The sequence below is a fragment of the Erigeron canadensis genome, chromosome 6 (genome assembly GCF_010389155.1).
Source record: "Erigeron canadensis isolate Cc75 chromosome 6, C_canadensis_v1, whole genome shotgun sequence".
Classification (NCBI taxonomy): domain Eukaryota; kingdom Viridiplantae; phylum Streptophyta; class Magnoliopsida; order Asterales; family Asteraceae; genus Erigeron; species Erigeron canadensis.
Genome location: NC_057766.1, coordinates 38,008,855 through 38,029,910, shown reverse-complemented (window position 1 = coordinate 38,029,910; position 21,056 = coordinate 38,008,855). Strand labels below are relative to the sequence as shown.

Sequence of the window (21,056 nt, the reverse complement as noted above, 5' to 3'; positions counted from 1 at the left end):
TTCAAATTCTGTGCATTGTATGTATTCGGCCAATCAAAAATTTACAAGTGGCAAATTATATGATTGATACATATACTCAAATATATACAATACACAAAATTTGAAAGTTTATTACTTACAATGCATAGTATTGAAGTTCAATACATACTATAACAATTCGTGTAAAGTTGTTTACATTCTAATATTCTAATCCCTATATTCAATGGAAAAGAGATCAATTTTACCGGGGATGTAAAGGAATGAAATTTATATAAGAAAATAATAATAGAGAGATGAAAAGTTCAACACTTCAGTCTATTTCTTTTGATTATTTAATTGTATAACCTAATATTAATAAATATTAGTAAGGATTGCATACGTCATAAATAGATTAGTTTTAATCAAATAAATGAATTAAAGGATTAAGGCTTGTGCCAACTAAGCTTTATTTTAGCTAAATTTTAGGATTGGATTCTAGCTTTATATATAAAAAAGATTAATCGAGCATCCACTTTGATAAGTTACACACATTAGTACTCGGTCAATTACTACGTCCCGTATTCAATCGAGACCTCGCCAATGCATTTTTACTATTTTTCAGTCTAGTGGTTCAAAGAGAAACGAGAGACTCTGCTTCTTTGGAGACTTTGGGTTCAAATCTCAACTTTAACGTATAATTACTAACTTAATTGAAGATAAATAACCACTATTAACAATTAACATTGTTGTTCAACAAAAATTCAGCCAGGCCACTTATTATGACTTGATGACCCATTTAACTAGATTAACCCGTACTGAACTAGCTCCAAGCAATGACAGATCTAGGCATAAAAATCACGTGTGTCTATGTATAAGTAATTCACTTTAAATGCTTCAAAATGCTTTTTTTGAACGGCAAATTTAATCCCAACAGCATGTTATTTCGTATACGTAACTTTAAACTTAAAAGAAACTCATTTTTAAGAGTTCATCTTTGAGAACATTTTGCTCACCTTAAGATTTAAACACCAAACCTTAAAGTCTTACGTTTTCAAATTTCAATCCATCTATTGATATTTGGTTTCAAAATGCTTACATTATAATAAGCTTACGTACAAAATCTTGAATAATATATAATTTATATATATATGTCCAAACGTAATTTTTTCATATGCTTGTTTAAAAAAAAATTCAATCTAACTCAAGTCTATGAATCTATGTTACAACCATGTAAAACCCCCTAGGTTCTAAAACTCGTTTCGTATCCGTTGACCCATATATTGGACCTGAGACCCATAACGAACCCAATGACAAACCCGATTAATTATAACCCAACAATCATGATACGTTCAATTGTTATTAATTTCCAATAATGCATGGTAAGGTTGACGATTTTAATAAGAAGAAAATGGTTAATTAGAAAACTTCTCAAGAACCCTACCATATGCTTTCCCTCCATTACTATATATAACACTTGATCGAACCATAAAATTCATATCAAAAAAGAAAATCATAAAACAAAGAAAAAGAAAAATGGTGATCACTTCCAGCTCCATGTTCTTATTTCCCACAGCATCTTCTTTGTTGGTGACAATAATGTCGATTATAAACTTGTTGTCTCTTACTGCTGCCGGATATATGGAGATGAGTGGCAAAAACAAGCAGTATGCAAAGTTTTGTGATTCCAATGCTTCAAAAAACCCAAAAGATGATAAAAACTTTCATCTGAAAAGTAAAAATGGGATGCTCCTTTTCTATACACCATCCTACGTTGTCGCTATTGCTTCCCTCGCCATATTTCCACATCAAAATCTTCGATTTCTTATGGTTTTATACGCTATCACCATTCATTTCTTCAAAAGGATCGTTGAGGTATATGCATGTACACATTTTTTCTTTTCCTAGTTAGCTAGTTTCATTTATATAATGCATGTATCGATATATCGATCATAAATTAAATAAATGTACACGTTTGGTTTGTGTACGCAGGTTATGTTTGTTCACAAATTTAGCGGTTCAATGATGCTTGACGCTGCAACAACGATTGGTTTAAGCTATGCGGTGTCGATTTCTACAGTGATTTATGCTCAATATCTATCAATGGAATTTCCCGAGCCTTGTATGGATCTCAAATACATTGGACTTGCCATGTTCTTGGTTGGAATCGTTGGAAATTTTTACCATCATTATATTCTTTCTAATCTAAGAAAGAATGGTGACAAAGCGTATAAGATCCCAAAAGGCGGGTTGTTTGATTTGGTTATATGTCCGCACTATTTGTTTGAGATCGTCGGGTTCATAGGAGTTTTGTGCATTGCTCAAACGATGAGTATGTTTTGTTACACTCTGGGTACCATATTCCTCTTGATGGGTCGGAGCCATGCAACCCGAAAATGGTATGTTTCAAAGTTTGGCGAAAAGTTTCCCAAGGATGTCAAGGCCATAATTCCGCACTTATTTTAATTAGTCGCATTTATGCAGGCGTGATTATTATTGATTAATATTATATTAACCACTATCTATTACTCGTATCTATTATAAGTATAAATATCGCATAGAATTAAGCTGTACGTGATCTCTAAATATATGGCGATCGACGACGACATGCATGAAGTTTTTATTACTTTTTGTTATTATTTTGAAATGGCTCCTATTATATGATGTTAATATCAAGTAAGCTGCCTTTTGGTCTTCTTAATATCAAGTAATTTATTGTAATATGTTAACGTTTCTTCTAATTTTATGAATTATTACATTGTAAAAATCGACACATTTTACATTAATGTTTTTGATAAACTTTTAATTTATGTATCGTTAAATGGGTATATATTTCGCATCCATATTAATGGAGTAAGTAGGCATGGCAATTAAGCCCAAACCCGACGGGGAAACCCAAAATCTAAAACCGATAAGAAAACCCGATACTCAATTTGGAAAGGGATTGGGGCATGCCTATCCCGACCCGGCCCGAAATATTATATATCATATAGTTTTTAAAAACTTCAAAGAAGTTATTAACATTAATCACTGCCGACTGTCAAATGCATTTAGCCACTACACTCATGTACTATAGCCATGGTTCTTGAATAAGGAATCACTAATTACATGGTGAATGTTTTTTAGTTAAGTTGCTGAAACACATACGGAACATGTTAGTAACAATAAATAGGTCGGGTTTCGGGTTCAATAACGGGTATCGGTTTTGGGTCAGTTTTGAACCTTCTGACCCAATAGGGTGCCCCGATAAGATCCCCAATGGGTATCGGGTCGGGTTCGGGTATCACTTTTCTTATTGGGTTCGGGTTTAACACTACCCACCCCGAACCTGCCCCATACGTCACGTCAAACACACTATTGAATTATAAAGTCAAACATATATATATATACAGGGGAAGGGAATATGAGGCTGTTAGCCACTTAAGTTGGGTGAAAAAATCTCTTACATACTTTTTTTTAAACCATAAAAATCATGGGGATCAAATATTTATTCAAAATATTAAAATATTGGCATGTGTAGAGTTTTTCACCCAAGTTAACAGCCCCATATACTCACTTTTCTATTTATATTTATATTTATATATATATACACACATGGGTTTGATCTCCTTTGTTTAACTTGAATTTAGTCTTGGTTAAAATGTTTGTGAGCAAACTAAGAGTTTCAATCATCACTACAAATGTACGTAATTTTTGTTACCGACATTAAACAAGTGACCGACTATAATTTGCAATTACCTTACCTTGGTCTTTTTCATTGTGAAGAAAACACCAGCTCTAGCGGACCGGTTTCAATATAAACTATCTAATTAGCTACGAGTATAATGTACTCAGTCTCACTTTTTTTTATAACGACAAATCTACTAGTATAAATTTTATATTACTCTAAATTTAGTACCAAAATATATCGATAACAAGTAAGTATTGAATAATGGGACAAAAACCTCCAATAATTAAGCTAATGGTTAAAGCTAATTTGTCCCCATCCCTAAGTTGATGTCGGAAGTTGACCCCTTGGACTAAATATTGGGCCCACTACGAAATATCCGGCCCACTCAGAATCTGGAAGTACACGACCCAATGATACAATTTGTAGATAAATTCTGTAGGTGTCCCGCGACTCCCGCCATATCATATCATATAGGAATTAATGAGTCTCAACGCCAAAGTCCAAAGGCAGCCCCGTGTCAATAAACTTTGAAAGACAGATAAAAGACTTCATAATTTAGTAGTCAACACTCAACATACTTAATTATATATATATTTCAAGGACTCGATCGGTGTTTGATCAAAAGACTTTAATTACCAATCACCATGGAGCTCTGATCTTATCTCCATACTCCTATGTGGACGTACTATATATATAATATGACTGACTTGCACTTTAATGTACTTTTGTTCGATATAAATCATCATGACCACCATTTTTAGTCACAAGTTCAAATTGTCAAAATAAAACGGATAAACTATATCTTGTGATCCATGTATGAGATTGGCCGGTGAGTCGTCAGACGTGCATTCTACGCGGTGTGCGCCATGAGTATAGTACCAAAACGATACATAGGAATCATCACACAGTTAACTTTTTTTTTATTATTATTATTGCTTGTTAAACTAGAAGACTTTCAATTTCAAGTTATAATTCATGCAAGGGGTGTTCATGATCCAAGAACCGGACCGAACCGGACCAACTCAGGACCGGACCGAAAACCGATTATAAGAAAATATAGGACCGAGAACCGGACCAACTAACTCGGTTTGGTTCATGTTCGGTTCGTGGTCGGTTTTCGGGTTTGAAGTGTTGGACCGGGACCGAGAAAATATATGTGCAAACTTCAAAACATTAAATTGTTTACGAACATTTTTTACTAAAAGTCTACGCAAGATTTAGCTTTTAACATCCAACGAAAATTGATCACATTCCTTATTTTAAAGCAAAATCAATTCCATTAAAGAGGTATTCATGATCCAAAATAAAATGAGTGATGAATATGTTACATGTCATATATGAGTAAATCAATTGTATTAGAGATGTAATCAAAGTAATGCGTACTCATATTAAAGCGTGTATGTGGCAAAGCATTACAATATGCATTCGTGTCTACGAATTTAGGATACTAGGAATCTAAGATAAAATATGATAAAAGATTTCGGTTATTCTAAAAGAGTGAATCAAAAGGAATTTAGAATACCATTTGAACACATGCAATTTCTCGGTTTATACATGGACCGGACTGAGAACTGAATTAGATGATTTTATAGGACCGAGGACTGGACCGTAAGCTTCGGTTTCGGTCCAACTTCGGGTTGGTTTTCCAGTTTTCTCGGTTTAGACCGCAATATGAACACCCCGATAATCTGTTAGGAAAAAAAGAGTTTATTTTAATCGATCACTTAGTGGATGATGTATTTTGGTATGTTATGGTGATGATACGTGCATATCGAACAAATTAAATAAACGACATTAATGCAAGTCTATCCGTAGAGGATAGCTTAGTAACGTCAAAACTCCGCTGGCTTGCAAAAAGTCATTTTCCATCTTTTAAAGTGTATTGACAATTAGCGATTGCTTCTGGGCTTTACGCCTCGACTATTAAATAAACTTAGATACATCAAAGATTGAAAGTGGCAATAATGCTGTCGTTATTTATAACAGACCATCCCACATAAATGAGAACAGGTCCATACATGTTAAAGATATTTGTAACGAGAGTTATGACTTGGTGGGGCGGGCACACACCTCTATTGGCTTCAGAGAAATAAATTGAATCATTAGTCAAAGGCTTCCATTGGATCTTGAAATCTCAAGTGGGCTGGTTGCTGGGCCCAACATGTATGTTATCTTCTTTGAGAAAGGATATTTGAAAAACGAAATAAATCGGTAAGTCTTGTTGCCTTAACAATCTTCTAAGAATATCCTATTATATGTAACAAAAATACAAATGTTGTACATGGAAAACAAAAAATTATATATCTGAGTATATATGGCAAGGGAAATGTTATATTAGGATTTTAAAAAATTATTTATTATTTGTATATATTTATTTATACATATTCATATAATTGCTTACATATGCTCATTAAATATTTACATACATATATTCATAACACTATTCATGTACATGTGGTCATAAAATTTATGTCTTCACATAATTATATAACGGATCAAAATTTATGTTTTCACATAACTGTAAAATCTAGAATTATATCTAAATAATTAAACTATGATAATTATGTAAAAAGTTATCAATAGTAAAAAATGATTTAAGAAGTTTTTTAGGAGTTTGTGCAATTTTTTAGGTTACTAACTTAACTTTTTATTATAAGAGTATGTCAAATACATAATATATTAAGTTTGAAGTTTTTATTCATATTTGGGATCTATATATATACCATTACTTTTTTAGAACAAGCATACGTGGTTTGAGCTTCCCTTATTGTCTAATTGGATGTTACTTTGGTGTCTCGAATGCTAAATACTATCTAACTAGATTTAGCCTCTTGTCAAATACACGAGTGTTTATGAAATATTAAATATATATCAAATGTATGTGATCCAATCAAAGTAAAAAAATGTAATACTGGAACATTGACAAAAACGTTTAACTTGTTCATCTATCAATATTGTGTCAAGGCTTGCTGTAGTACATAACAGTTTTGTTAATAATATAATTAAAGTAACTTCTTGCAGATTTTGTTGTATTATTTGTTTTTTATGAAAGTTTTGGATTATATAGTTCTTATATGATATATATTATATATTTATTAAAAATATAATCATTGATAATTTGATAATTAAATTTGTATAACTGGATGAAGACTAATTGTAAGCAATATAATGTTGGTTTTTTATTTATTAAAAAGATATATTTTATTATTTAATTAGTTGGATAGAATAAACATGTGTTTTATATGTTATGTATTTTATATTAATAAAACTATTATTTTAAAAAAAGTTTAAAAATGTAAATTGATGATGAAATTGAAAATTGTGATTGATCTATATATTATATATATTGAAAGTTAGATCAGTTACTTTTTTATATATATTAAAATAACTTGTTGTTAGTAATAACAAAAGAAAACGACATGTTTAGTAGCTAATCCCCCACTAACATTATTGTTGGGTTACACAAGAGGAGCATTTCATTGCATCCACACATGTTATTAAGGCTGTAAATCTTGACCCAACCCGAAAGCCTATCCGAAAAAAGTCAGGTTACGGTTGGAGATTTTCGACCCACCAACCCGTCAACCTGAATTTTTTCAGGTTGGTTCAGGGTTGGGTTGTCAGGTCGACCTGCCAACCCGGTATCTTAAAAATAATTGATTTATATATAATATCTTATACTCCATAATCTACTTATCTATATACCTCATTCTAATTTTCTATATATCTAATATGTTGCAACTTCGCTTCTAAAATAATAGGAGGATTTAAAATTTTATGAGATGTTAACTGATGTTGGGTGAGACGGTAAGTACACATCAATGATAGAGAGCTTTATATTGATTGATTTATTCCATTATATATATATATATATATATATTTGCTTATCAGGTCATATGGGTTGGGTCATGGGTTGGCGGGTTGTAGGCCAGGGTTGAAATTTCTGACCTAAAACTTTTAGTGGGTTGGGTTAGGGTCAAAGTTTTTCAACCCATCAACATGTCAACCCGAACTCGAACCCATTGACAGCCCTACATGTTATGCACGCATCTAGAAGAAGTACGGAACTATTGCCTTGATGTCCTTGCGAAACGTTTCTCCAAACTTTAAAATGTACCATTTTCGTGTAGCATGGCTTCGCCCGATCAAGAGAAATATTGTGCCGAGAGTAAAACAAAACGAAAACATGGTCTGGGAAATGCAAGAAACTCCTATGAACTCCACAATCTCAAAGAAATAGTGTGGACAGATTACCAAATCAAATAATGCTCCTGTCGGGATTTTATACTCTTTGTTTCCATTCTTTCTTAGTTTAGAAAGAATATAATGATGGTAAAAGTTCCCAATTATTCCAATTAAGAACATACCCTCACCAACATATTTGAGATCAACACAAGGCTCAGGAGATTCCCGAGATAGATATTGGGCGTAGATCATTGTGGCGGTGGACACAGTGTAGCTTAAACCAATTGTTATTGCAACATTGCGCATCATGAAACCACTAAATTTGTGAATAAATACAACCTGCAAATCGAAAGTACATTTATAAATACGGAGTATCAAAATTAGCTAGTTGTGAAATATTAGATAGAACATGTAGCTAGAAGCTACGTACATAAATAAGAAATGTACTTTAATAGTATACATACGATAAAATAGTATAATACGATATCAAAAATAATAATATATATCCAAAAAGAATAATATCTATCCAAAAGGAATAAAATCTTTCTAAAGGAATAATATCTATCCAAAAGGAATAAAATCTATCCAAAAAGAATAAAATCTTTCTAAAGGAATAATATCTATCAAAAAGGAATAAAATCATAATAAAATCTTTCTAAAGAAATAAAATATATCTAAAAGGAATAAAATCTTTCTAAAGGAATAATATCTATCCAAAAGGAATAAAATCGTAATAAAATCTTTCCAAAGGAATAAAATCTATCCAAAAGATTCTGGATATTCACTATAAATAGTGACAGACGAGGATGAAAGAATTCATTCAAACAAGAGAGCAAGCTTACTCCATTCAAACAACAGAGAAAACAATTGGACTATCGTCCCTCAAATCATTGTTAACATAATCACTACCCTCATAGGATTGGATGGCGTAAAACCGTATACATAATACGGTTACCAGCAGGGAATCGCCACCCAAATATCATAACCTTCCTCACACTCCCCCATGTTAGGTGGCATGGGATTCACACAACTCTCTTTATTTATATAATGATATTAGATTGCATACTCTAAAACAATATATGTTAATCGACGTATCATCATACCTCAAGGATCCTTTTAAAGAAATGAATGTTAAGGACATATAAAAGTATCAAGAATCGAAGATTTTGATATGGAAAAATGGCAAAAGCAACAAGACCTACGATGAACGAAGGTGTATAGAATATGAGCATTCCATGTCTACTACGCAACAGCTTACGATTTTCTTCTACCTTGGAAATTTTATTAGTATTTGGATCGAAAAACTTGGCATACTGCTTGCTTTTCCCCCCAATTTCCATGTATCCACCGGCAATAAGACACAACAAGGTTACAATGGAAACTGCATTGACTAACAAGGAGGGTGGTGGTGGAAATACTACTCGTAAGAAGTAGGAAATCACCATTTAAATCTATGTTTTTTGGGGAGTAGTTTTTACTATGATTTCAATTATATATATTGTTGTGTTTTGATAAAAAAAAAAAATGCGTATACATTGAAGTCATGATCGAGCGGCATATATGTGGTCGAGTATGTAATGCCGTATATTAATTAATCACTGTACGTATGACTATGTTTGGTAGGTTTGCCTAACTCTTATAGAAAAACTTAATGTTCTAGTTAGCCTTATAGGTAGAAAGTTACTTTGAATTGCTGGAACACCATGTAAAATTAAGTTATTATTGTTAGCCAAGTAAGTCCTACAAATTAAGCTAGTAGCTAGAACAATGTATATGTCACCTTCCAAGACCCATACATCGAACCCAAAACTTACTTTTATCAAAAATATGTCTGTCTTATATTGTCACGTCAGCCTACATAACACTAAACATAAGACCAAACTTAACCTTTTTAAAAAAAAAAAAAACTTCTGATCGACCAACTATTTTTAGGGAAAATAATAGTTAGAACAGTTCTGTGAAAAGAGCACATTCAAATTTGCCCTTTCAAGTTTATTAATTGTACGTACACATTAGCTTCCCCACTTTGACCATATATAGGTAATGCCGTAATGCCGTAAAGCTGAATATATAGCTGATGCCTTACCGTTAAGGGATAAATCTGGCCATAATGTTGGTGCTCTAACGCATATTACATCAAGTCCAGCGTTATAGGACAATGAATCGGATGATTGAACTGGCATTATAATTAAGTCCTTCGACTTTAATATTAAATTGAAACAACCCTCAAGGCCTCGATTGAATATAAAATAACAATATTGGAGAGTTTGAAAATGTTTTATCAAAAATTTATATGTTACGGTTGACCTTTAATATTTACGTTTTAGAGTGTACACACATGGTAACCCTTATTATTAGATTGTAATGTACATAAAGCTATCTGATTAATTCATAGTAATTAGGGATAGACAATATTTTCCAGGTATAGATCTTGTAATTAGGGATGAACAGGCCCTCAGTGTACCAAATTAAAGTTAAATAAAAACTCTGCATTGATGGGCCAAACTATTGGGCTTTAAATAAGGTCCAAATTTAGATCGTCTTGCAAGTTGCACGCACCTATGTCCTTTTTTCAATTACTTCTTCCGTCTCATCTTAATTGTCCTATTTTGACTGGTCGATTTTTTTATTCGACTTTGACTGTAAATATCTTTGTTTATGTTATATATTAGTTGATGAAAGATATATCAATAAAAAGTACATGCATTTAAAGCTCAATCAATTCATATATGTTATATCAAGTGTTATATAACACAAACAAAAAAATTACGGTCAAAGTTAAAAGAAAAAGACTCAAAACCTCAAACTAGGATACTTAATATATAACGGAGTTTTTATTGAAAATAATTTCTAATATTATTTTGAGTGTTTTTTTTATATACCCACAAAATCGTAAGGGGGTGTTGGGAATCTCAAAAACGCAAAGAGGACGTGTTGCATTCGAATCGACTCCCTTTTTCTAATTGGGGGCATATACTGATGAGACTCATAATCGCGTGGAGATAAGAATGATTGTCGTTGGGCTTACTACTTCGGTCTTTAAGTGTTTCACAATTCTTCACATAATGAAAAACTAATACCGTACGTTCTGATTGAATTCAACAATAAGAATAACTATATATATATATATAGCTAGCTTGTTTAAATTCGCTGCTAGAGACGTACATTATTTAAAATATGTATGGAATTAAAGCCTTGACATCATTGGGAAACTTCTCCCCGAACTTGGCACTGTACCATTCTCTTGTGGCGTAACTCCTTCCCGTCAAGTAGAATATCGTACCAAGAGTGAAAGAAATCGAAAAGGTTGCTTGAGAAATGCAAGAGACTCCCATGAATTCAACAATCTCGAAGAGATAGTGTGGGCATATGACCAAATCAAATAATCCTCCTCTTGGAATTTTGTACTCTTTATCACCTTCCTTTCTTAAATTAGAAAGAATCAAGTGATGGTAACTGTTTCCCATTATTCCGACAAAAAACAACACAGTTCCAACGTTTTTGAGATCTAATGTAGGCTCGGGAAATGCTTGAGATAAGTATTGGGCATAAATCAAGGTCGCGGTAGAGAGGGTATAGCTTAGACTGATAGGTATTGCGGTTTCAAGTGCCATGAAGCCACTATACTTGTGAACTAATAGGACCTACAAACAAACAAAACCAAAGAAGATATAATTATCTGTTCATAATACATTTAACATCTTAGTATGTGTATGTCACTTAGTTTTTTTTTATAAAAACATGTCTAATGTCCAATCTTTACTTTTCAAAATAATACTAGCAATAATTAATATGCATATACGAGTTGCGAACTGTAAAACAAGTATTAAAATAAAACAATTAAAACAAGATCTTGACCCTTAGATCATGGTTAAGTTGATGCATGAAGATTCACGAGGTAATTGATGCACGCTGATTTTCATGATATCTGGTGATTTTCAGTGAAGAAAAACTATTGTTTTATTTGTCTTACTTTAATACTTGTTTTATTTTAGCTAAAACTCATGCATATATATCACTTTTAAGTCTATGTGTATCTATTCTTACTCATTGTCCTTAATTAGCACCTATTTCATAGGGAATTGGTAGTAGATACACAAAGTTAGCAATTAAAGTAGCATATATCAAATGGTTCCATGTTATCATTTTGACGAAGTAGCAGTTCTATTATTAAAAAAAAAAAAACGAACAATGGTTCAAATTATCGTTATGTCGATCATATATGCAACTTCACTATAACTAAAGAAAGTGAGAAAGACATTATACCTCAAGAATCCTCTTGAAGAAATGAACAGTGAGAGTGGAAATAAGCATCACGAATCTAAGATCTTGATTGTTGAAAAACGCAAAGGCAACAAGACCCACGAGGAATGCTGGTGTATAGAGTAATAGCATCCCGTTTCTACTAGACAACTTAATTTCCTGCTTATTATTAGATGATGGTTGCTTCGACGCCATAACATTAAAGAACTTAGAATACTTCATGTGTTTGCCTTTGGCTTCCATGTAGCCTGCATTTGCTAGCGACACACAGGTTAATATCGACATTGTTGTAACAAACAACGAAGATGGTGGTGGAAAAATGATTGTTGGCAAGAATGAAATCGCCATCTATCCTTTTTGTTTCCAAAAACTAAAACTCGATCTCTTTGATATCACTCTTTTGTTTAATTGCCGAGTAATTAATTTGTAGACGCACAAAATATATATGTGTGTTCGTGTTTGTAGCAGATTTAATTTGAGGTTTGAGTTTAAACGGGTGTGTATGAAATGAACGGATCAACTTAGTGCACGTGTGTGCCGAGCTAGGTCTAATGGATTTGAGTCCACAACGAATAGCTAGCACATGAAATGGATGGACAGGTTTTAAATGGACGGACTAAAGGAAAGTTATGATAAAAGATAGAAATAAAAGACAATATCATTATCAAGGTACGTCCCAACATGAGTGTGTGGTGAAGAATGAAGTGAACCAAATTAAACTCCATGCCCAAAAGCAAAATGTGAACTAAAAAAAAAACTAGTGTACGTGGATTACTGCAAAAAGGAAGTAACCAACTGCCTATACCATAGCCACTTAATCAGAGAAATTTTTATAAAGGACGTCCGTTTCCCTTATTGGGAGGGCCTATCGGATGTTAATTTATCAAAAGACACTTAAAAACAAAAAATTACTATTGGATGGTTATATATTTTTATTGTATCATGTATCCAAATTAAAATGGTTATATATATAGTTCGGTGACACGAAATTAATTTGAAACTTAATTTTGTAGTTCTTTAAGAGCCATAAAAGTTGGATCATAGCAGTCTCATGGTGTTGAATGAAAGGTTAATATTGGTCTGCATGATATTTGGTTGGGTTGCTCGCTCAAACACAGTCCCTAGTCTTAATTGGGGGGCATCAGTATTATTCTGGATTGTGTTGTCATATAAACATATACTGTATATCATTGTATATTTGTTTCTATGTCTTCATTGTCATTAATTTGTCTCAATATGTCACTTTAATTTCACTTGTTTGGGTGGTGGTGCATATATGGTCCACAAGGGCCAAGGCACCTATGCTGTTTTTCTGGCAACTTTATTACTTATAAACACAAGTACAAATCGATAGAAAGTGAAATATCGATATAAATATCAACTATAGCCATTAATCTTGAAATCATAATTTATTACATCTGAAATATAATCAAAACGCCACACATCCTCATCTCAGATCATGAGACGTCCACTCCAAAAAATTCAAACATTAATTAGGATACTCAATCCTTAACACACACACACACAAATTAAAAGCTACAAATTATCTGAATCTAAGGCCAAAATGGTACTAAGATTCATGGGATTCATGTACTCGCTTGCTCCAACCATAATCTGATCTACGATAAGCCTACCTGCCTTTTCTGATGGATGGAATGCATCCCAAAACGCGTAAATATCTCTGTTTGGGCATAAGTTTGACATCGGGGTACATAGCCCAATCCCGTTGTATGGCCCTTGTCCGCAACATGCTACTTTTGCAGTAACAAATCCTACAACACACAAATTATCATCCAACAAACGTTAATTGTTATTTCCATAAAAACATGATAACATGCTAGTATTAGTTATATCAAAAGTTTTTTTTTTCCATTGTTTTGTATATTTGTTACTATTTTTATTGTTTTTAATAAGTTATTTGTTGAGTGACTGACCATATGCCCCTGGATTGCTCATGAAATCATTGTGCATCTTCCTTGTGTTTACACCAACAAACACATGTTTACCGAGTTCTTTATTAAGACCCATAAGCATATCGTCTAATTGTGGGTTGTACAAAGATGCCGCCTTTTGAAGCTCAGTTGCACATTCGCCGTTTTGACTATGTTGAGCCAGTTCTGCAGGCACACACCCTAATGGACCCGTACCAGTTACAAGTACCCTGCGCGCTCCCAAGTGATAGAGCCTCTGCATTCAATGAAAATGTGAACAAATCAAATATTCCACATTTGCATCTTTATTTGTGGATGATTAGAAATTTGAACACGTACCAACAAAATCTTTTTGTACTCCGATATGATAAAAGGAACGTAATCTTGAAGACTGTATTGACGGGAACGTGCAGATAATGGGACTAAGTAATAGTTATTAACAAAATCATTTCCTCCAAGTGTAATGAGAACGAGCGCATTGTTTACAAGCTCCTTAGTTTTTGCTGGTCCGATAAGTGCACTAACTCGTTGTTGGTATTGTTTAAAGTACTCGAGTTGCATTGGAGCCCGAATTATGTTCACCTACAGAAAACATTACACGATACTAGTTGGTTAACAGGAATGTATGGAAAAAGTTGAATTTCAAAGTCTTTTTGTTTTGACTTTGACCTTAAATATTTGTGTTTGTACTATATAATAGTTGATGAATTTTATATCAATGAAAAGTATATTATAGACTCAATCCATTCATATATTTTATATCAATTGTTATATAACACAAACAAAAATATTTATGGTCAAAGTTAAAAGAAAAAGACTCAAAAGTCAAACTAGGACATCTAAAATGGGACAACGGGAGTATTAGAAAATGTACAAATTGGATCCCGGTGTCATTCAGAATCCCAATGCCCGCGGATGCAAAGTTGGCACCAATGAGAAGCTTTTGCCCATTGAGTTCTGGACTCAAGTATGGCAATGTAGGCTCAGACCCTATGCGCTGACCTGTGGTAATTAATTAAGCAGTTAAACTCAAGTCAATGTGATGGTTAAAGACGGGTATTTATAAAATAAAATAAACAAACTCAACTGATGAGGTCAGGAATGTTGTAGCCATTTGAGAAACGTCCAGTAGCTCGATGGCTTGGGTGGTCAATACCATAAGGTGGTGCATCGGCTCGGGCAGTAGTAGCCAAGAAGTTGTTATTGCCACTATCAACCAACGAGTCTCCAAACACAAAAAATGCACGAGGTGCAGATTCGGCTTGAGGAGCAAACTCTCCCAATGCTAAAAATATGGTAAAAAAGATTAATGAGGCAGCCATGAGTAAGTTAAATTTAGAGATACTGAAAACAAATGGCTGGTTTGTGAAGGAAAGAAATGATGGAGGGTTTTATAGAGTTGTCATTATATGAAAAAGGTTAATGCATGGAGCTATGGAAGTCTAAGGGTAAAGTAAATTGTGGGGATAAATGAGGACCAATAATAGTGTACTCAAATGGTGGTAAATGAAAGTAGTTGAATACTATTGAATTGGACGGTTGATTTATTGACAAGAGGTCATTATATACTCATTTATAGTATATTACTCTTTATGATGGTGTATAATTTCACTAAAGTTAATTTAAGTTTCCACCTCAGTTTTAGTTTTCCAGTGGTGAAGTTCAGGAGTGTAAAAAGTAGTTACATCAACATTCTAAAACTGACATTGTTATTGAAATGACTTTCATTGTGGTGATCAGATCAAGTAAGATTCCATTTACTGTATATTCAGTACAACAAAAATGAGTAAGTATAAATGTATTTTGATATGTCTGGGTTATATTTCATTTTAGAGTCATTGGTTAGAGTTTATGGAGATAGTTATTTACTGTTTAGAGCGCATTCGGATGAATTCAGTTATTTGGTAACATTCGCAAGGAGGTTGCCGAGTCTTAGTTGTTTAATGTTTAGCATTTGGATAGATTCATACATACAGTGACGGCTCCAAGAGTTTAAGTTAGAGGAGGCGAAAAAATTAATTTAATCATTGATCAATGTTGCAGACTGTAGCAAAAATGCAACAACACAACTGTAGGAATAATCGACAAAACATCAGTGTAACAATAACAAAAAAATCAATGAAACACTACAAAGAATTGCTCAAACTTGCTGAATAATCAGCAGAACTTTAAAACAGCAACAAGAACAGCTGAATTGATACCAAACCAAAAGTAGCAAAAGAAGAAAAAAAAAAAAAAAGCTGTTTAATTAGACTTGAATGTATTTTCACATGTTACCCAAATTAAGCGTGACTTTAAGGCGTGAAGCAAGTTGGACAGAGTTATGATATTTAATTTGGAAGGTGAATTTGGTTATGTAGTTAGTGACACAGTCATTTAGGCACGGGCCTTGGATCATTACTACTACTATAGTTGTTTCGAGTGTCAGCTAACAATTCATGGCACATGTAATGCCCAAAAGCAATGAGCAATACTATGTTGGTGATCCCAATATCTGTATGGAGTGATTACAAAGTCCTTGAAAACCATTTTAGTACTAAAGTAACTGGCACATGCCTCAACCAAAAGGACTGAAAGAGAACTTACAACACTAAATGGTTCCTGGCTTTCAATGCTTCTTAGAAATTTATCAATTCAAACAGATCATCACTTTCTATTTGTTTTGAGGTGTTCTCTATTAATCTAAATGTGCCTTTCCGTATGGTTGATTTTCCTAATTAGGTTGCTATGTAGTTTGATTCGAATGTAGCCAAAAAGATGTATCTGATATGAAGTACAATAAACAGATTAAAAACTCGTTATTGTTATATAAAAAGCGGATAAATCATAAATGTAATCATTAGATTTTATATCTTATGATTAAAGACAATTATACATAAAAAAGTAGAAGCTAATGTGCACTTATATAATTTAGTTTAATTACTAGACAAAATAATGAAAACTGTAAACGTACTAGATGAACAATATATAACAAATGTTGTTATTGAAATATATAAATGGTCACTCATAACTCATTCTGAGCATCTAAGGCCAAAATGGTGCTTAGATTCATGGGATACATGTAGTCGGTTGATCCAGTCATCATTTGGTCAACGATCATCCTGGTGGCTCTTTCTGACGGATGGAATGCATCCCAAAACGCATACAAATCTCTGTTATTACACAAGTTTGACAGTCGAGTGCATAGACCGAGCCCATTATATGGTCCTTGCCCACAACATGCTATCTTTGATGACACAAACCCTGCAAAAATGCACCGAGGTATCTTGAGCTAAATTGCACATCAATCAAGTTTTCAAGATGATAGAACCAAAGAAAAAAAAAATTGCCCTGAAAAGAAAAGAGGATTATGTACCAAAAGCTCCTGGATCACTAATGAAGTCCGAGTGCATCTGCTTTGAGTTTACATCAATGAATACATGACTGCCTATTTTGCTATTGAGATCATTCAGCATTTGGCTTAGTTGTGGGTTATACAATTCTGCAGCCCTTTGAAGTTCAGGTGCACATTCACCGTTCCGGCTGTGCTGAGCCAGTTCGGCTGGAGCACACCCCAAAGGGCCGGTTCCTGTTACAAGAACCCTACGAGCTCCCATATTGTATAGTTTCTGCATTCACATGATGAAGTGTTAAGGTTTTGGTTTAGGAAATTTAAGTTATATACTTAAAATCGAATTTTTTTTGTATGTTTGCATACCATTAAAATCTTTTTGTATTCTGATATGATGAAAGGGACATAATTTTGGATGGAATACTGTCTAGACCGTGCCGAATAGGGAACCAAGTAGTAATTATTGACAAAGTCATTGCCACCAAGAGTCATGAGAACGAGCGCGTTCTTTACAAGTTTTTTAGTCTGGCTCTCTCCTATAAGTGCGCTTACTCGTTGTTGGTACTCCCTAAAGTATTCAAATTGCAAGGGCATTCGAATAATATTCACCTGAAAACATTGGTTATCTTGTTTTAAAATGTTGCAATTGTAGCTTCATGAAAGAAAAGAGTATGTATATATATGTTAAAAAGTATTTATACAAATTGAGCTCCAGTGTCATTAAGTATTCCAATTCCTGCAGAAGCAAAATTAGCACCAACAAGTAGCCGTTGTCCCCTAAGTTGTGGGTTCAAGTAAGGTATTGTGGGCTCTGCCCCCATTTGCTCACCTAGCATCACACGTATAAAGTCGATCAATATCAAACTAAAATAGATGCATACATATACATATATATAAATAGATTATACTATATGCCCGTAAAAATGTATATCAGGAACTCTACTTATAATATCAGGCAAGTTGAGGCCATTGGAGAAACGGCCCGTTGGTCTATGTGTAGGATAGTCAATGCCATAAGGAGGTGAATCGGCCCGAGCAGATGTAACCAAGTAATTGTTGTTTCCACTATCGACTAGCGAGTCTCCAAACACAAAAAAGGCACGAGCGTTGGCCCTAGGAAAATAAGTTCCCAATACCGAAACCAATATAATTATGTTGAGTAAAACACCATAAATTGTACAACTAGCCATGAATAATTTTGTTGGCAATAATTGAGTACTACAAAACTCTTTATGATGATGATGATACTTACATATATATGGTAATAGGTGATCGATGTATATATAGAAGATGTTCAAAACTAAAATTATAAATTAATTCATCATGTAACTTTTAGCTATGTCACAGTTGTAAAGACGAAGGACCATCAATGATAAAGCGTGCTTCAGATTGGTGGTTTAAATTTATTCAATTGGTGGACAGTTGCCGGGAAGACTTAATTCTTGTTACAGTAACAACAATATAATACCAACAATTATAAGAATATATAATGGTTGCTTTAACCCTGTAATAATACCAAACCAATTAATTAGTATTAGAGACGCTACATGGTAGTATTTTGTTATTGGTTGGGCTAGAGTTCGATACTTGTATATATTTTCTTATTATTTCTATTTAACAAACATTACAAGGCCTCAAACTCGATAAAATTGTCTAATTACTCGAGCTCGAATGATCTTTATTAAAAAAACGCGAATAAACTAATATATCCATAAAACTCACTTTAACCAAGGGTTCATGTGACCCGTGAAGCTCAAATAACTTGTTCGACTTGAATCACGAAACAAGCTTCTGAACTGGCCGAACAAAATATTAGTTCATGATTAAGCTCGACTTGTGAAACTAATCAAGTACTTGTAGTGAGTTTGTGTACGAGTTCGACTAGAGTTCAAAAACTACTATACTCGAACTCAGTTTAGACAAGATCAAAATCGAGTGGCCCGTTAGAAACTCGACTCGCTTAGAGCCGAATTAAATACGGTTGCATGTGATGAAAATGAAGGCCGTGAAAAGCCGTTAGGCTGATGGAGCGCGTATAGGTAAAAAGTACAAGTATACCAAAATGACGCATAATAATTAATCATATTAAATGCATGTGTTTGTTGAATTCTATTGGATGATGATGATAAACCATTCATTATTCTTTAGCTCTATTTATTTATAAAAAATGAATAAAAGTAATTGGTTGATAGATGGACAGTAAACCAATGCTAGCGACATCTCGTGAAATGAAGGAGTGGTTCATTTCATTATTTCATCTGCCCCTCCGGTGGCTTTTGGACCCCCACCACCCTCAACAAGAACCTCATCATCTTGTGAGTTATCTTTATTGTCATCGATCTTCCCACAAAATCTGTAAACACTTGCGTCTGATGGCTAACGTGACTTCAATGATCAACGAAGACTTTTGTCCAATTGTCCTACGTGCTGATCTAGTTTACCGGCCTGATAATTAATTTCTTTGAGATTTGAATCTTAGGACATGAGAAATACTCGTAAACCATCAAGATGATGCTACAAAATTTCAAGAGTTTCAATCTTGTTGGACATGAAAAATTTTAAGTTTCTTTTTTTAAAAAAAGGGCAAATTTAAGGTCAGCAGTATTACTTCATCATTTATAAAAGAAATCTAAAACTTAAAACAACTTATATTTAGCTTTAATGTACTTTTTAGTTTCTACAAGCGTCGCAATTTTTGAATTTAAAGGTCCATTTAACTTATTAGTGCTAGATAGGTACTTGTGTGATCCGGTGGGGTGACGGATGGTGATGGGGTGGATAGGTGGAGGTGGTGGATACGGGGATCGGTGGTGGTGACAATTAGTATAAGTTATTGATGTAAAATGAGTGTATGGTTATTTAAGATTTAAGGGTATATGTTGTAAATTATTAAAGATATTATTGGTATTTCAAGTAGATATTATAGTTACGTTCTTATAAATATTAATATTTGTTTTTTGTTTTCTAACAAAAGCAACATTTTACTTGTACGAAAATATGTTTTAACATAAATAGTAGCAATAAATATATATTACTACCTAATTAAAATGTTTTCACAATTCTATTTTGATTGGTAAAAAAAATAACCTTACAAGTTATTTTAATATGGGCGAAAAAATCGAACAAAATTATGATAGACCGAATGGTTTTCATGATTTCGTTGGGTTTTGACATTATTAATCTGTAGGAATTTGATTCCTTTAATCAACATTTCATTGTTTATTAATCTGTATGGTTAGTTTTATATTTTAGAATTACTTAGCAAGTATTTATAATAAATTATATCTGTTCGATTATTCCCATTTTACTTTTGAAAGACATCATCTATTTTGTAAAAATATATTTTAATTTTCGAAATTTAGGTTTTATTTTTTGCGTTTTACCGTCTGTCACTCTGAAAATATAAAATCTAGGCCCTTCTAATTTATTCAAGGTTGATCTAAAATGATGTCCCTCTTAATCGAGACCGGGTGGCCTTTCCCCACAAATACCTGATGGTGATTTTATTTTTGCTTTTAAATTTATAAAATTGTTGTACAAGTAATTATCTGAAAAAACACACACACACTTACGAGTAGAGAACCCGGTCAGTATAGTATAGTTTAAGTGATGAGTTACATGATCGTTCGCAGAGACGAGTTTCTTTACCTAATCTATCAATGCATGTAATTCTATTAGTTGTTAGGGTTGTCACGATTCCCTAATAACTAATTAAAAATAA

At 33.2% G+C, this 21,056-nt stretch overlaps 5 protein-coding genes across 7 annotated transcripts; 1 reads left to right on the top strand and 4 right to left on the bottom strand.

Moving 5' to 3' along the window:
* The first annotated feature begins 1,444 nt into the window (after positions 1 to 1,444).
* On the top strand, positions 1,445 to 2,678 carry LOC122604994 (very-long-chain enoyl-CoA reductase-like). The gene is made up of 2 exons (XM_043777854.1): positions 1,445 to 1,830; positions 1,948 to 2,678. The coding sequence occupies exons 1-2, from the start codon at positions 1,492 to 1,494 to the stop codon at positions 2,419 to 2,421; spliced, it is 813 nt and encodes a 270-aa protein (XP_043633789.1). The 5' UTR covers positions 1,445 to 1,491; the 3' UTR covers positions 2,422 to 2,678.
* Positions 2,679 to 4,151: 1,473 nt separating this feature from the next.
* Positions 4,152 to 12,658, bottom strand: LOC122602595 (steroid 5-alpha-reductase DET2-like). Of its 2 annotated transcripts, XM_043775194.1 has the most exons (3): positions 12,077 to 12,658; positions 11,023 to 11,454; positions 4,152 to 4,392 (listed from the first exon to the last, which is right to left on the bottom strand). In XM_043775194.1, exons 1-3 carry the CDS (start codon positions 12,419 to 12,421, stop codon positions 4,387 to 4,389), a joined length of 783 nt encoding a protein of 260 aa, XP_043631129.1. In that variant the 5' UTR covers positions 12,422 to 12,658; the 3' UTR covers positions 4,152 to 4,386. The 2 variants fall into 2 exon arrangements, with proteins under 2 accessions (XP_043631129.1, XP_043631128.1); XM_043775193.1 differs by lacking the exon at positions 4,152 to 4,392 and having other exon boundaries at positions 10,874 to 11,454; positions 12,077 to 12,657.
* LOC122602596 (very-long-chain enoyl-CoA reductase-like) lies at positions 7,430 to 9,327 on the bottom strand. Of its 2 annotated transcripts, none has more exons than XM_043775196.1 (2): positions 8,914 to 9,327; positions 7,430 to 8,149 (listed from the first exon to the last, which is right to left on the bottom strand). In XM_043775196.1, exons 1-2 carry the CDS (start codon positions 9,253 to 9,255, stop codon positions 7,676 to 7,678), a joined length of 816 nt encoding a protein of 271 aa, XP_043631131.1. In that variant the 5' UTR covers positions 9,256 to 9,327; the 3' UTR covers positions 7,430 to 7,675. The 2 variants fall into 2 exon arrangements, with proteins under 2 accessions (XP_043631131.1, XP_043631130.1); XM_043775195.1 differs by having other exon boundaries at positions 9,013 to 9,327.
* Positions 12,659 to 13,438: 780 nt separating the features above from the next.
* LOC122604824 (GDSL esterase/lipase At5g33370-like) lies at positions 13,439 to 15,395 on the bottom strand (the record flags this gene model as incomplete). Its single annotated transcript, XM_043777688.1, has 5 exons — positions 13,439 to 13,845; positions 14,008 to 14,260; positions 14,344 to 14,586; positions 14,879 to 15,006; positions 15,092 to 15,395. Coding segments are annotated over 5 exons (1,164 nt in total), but the record flags the coding sequence as incomplete, so codon positions are not given.
* A 1,394-nt stretch (positions 15,396 to 16,789) lies between these two features.
* LOC122603609 (GDSL esterase/lipase At5g33370-like) lies at positions 16,790 to 18,599 on the bottom strand. Its single transcript, XM_043776361.1, has 5 exons — positions 18,279 to 18,599; positions 18,037 to 18,164; positions 17,702 to 17,944; positions 17,360 to 17,612; positions 16,790 to 17,247 (listed from the first exon to the last, which is right to left on the bottom strand). Exons 1-5 carry the CDS (start codon positions 18,523 to 18,525, stop codon positions 17,009 to 17,011), a joined length of 1,110 nt encoding a protein of 369 aa, XP_043632296.1. The 5' UTR covers positions 18,526 to 18,599; the 3' UTR covers positions 16,790 to 17,008.
* Between the last annotated feature and the right edge of the window lie 2,457 nt (positions 18,600 to 21,056).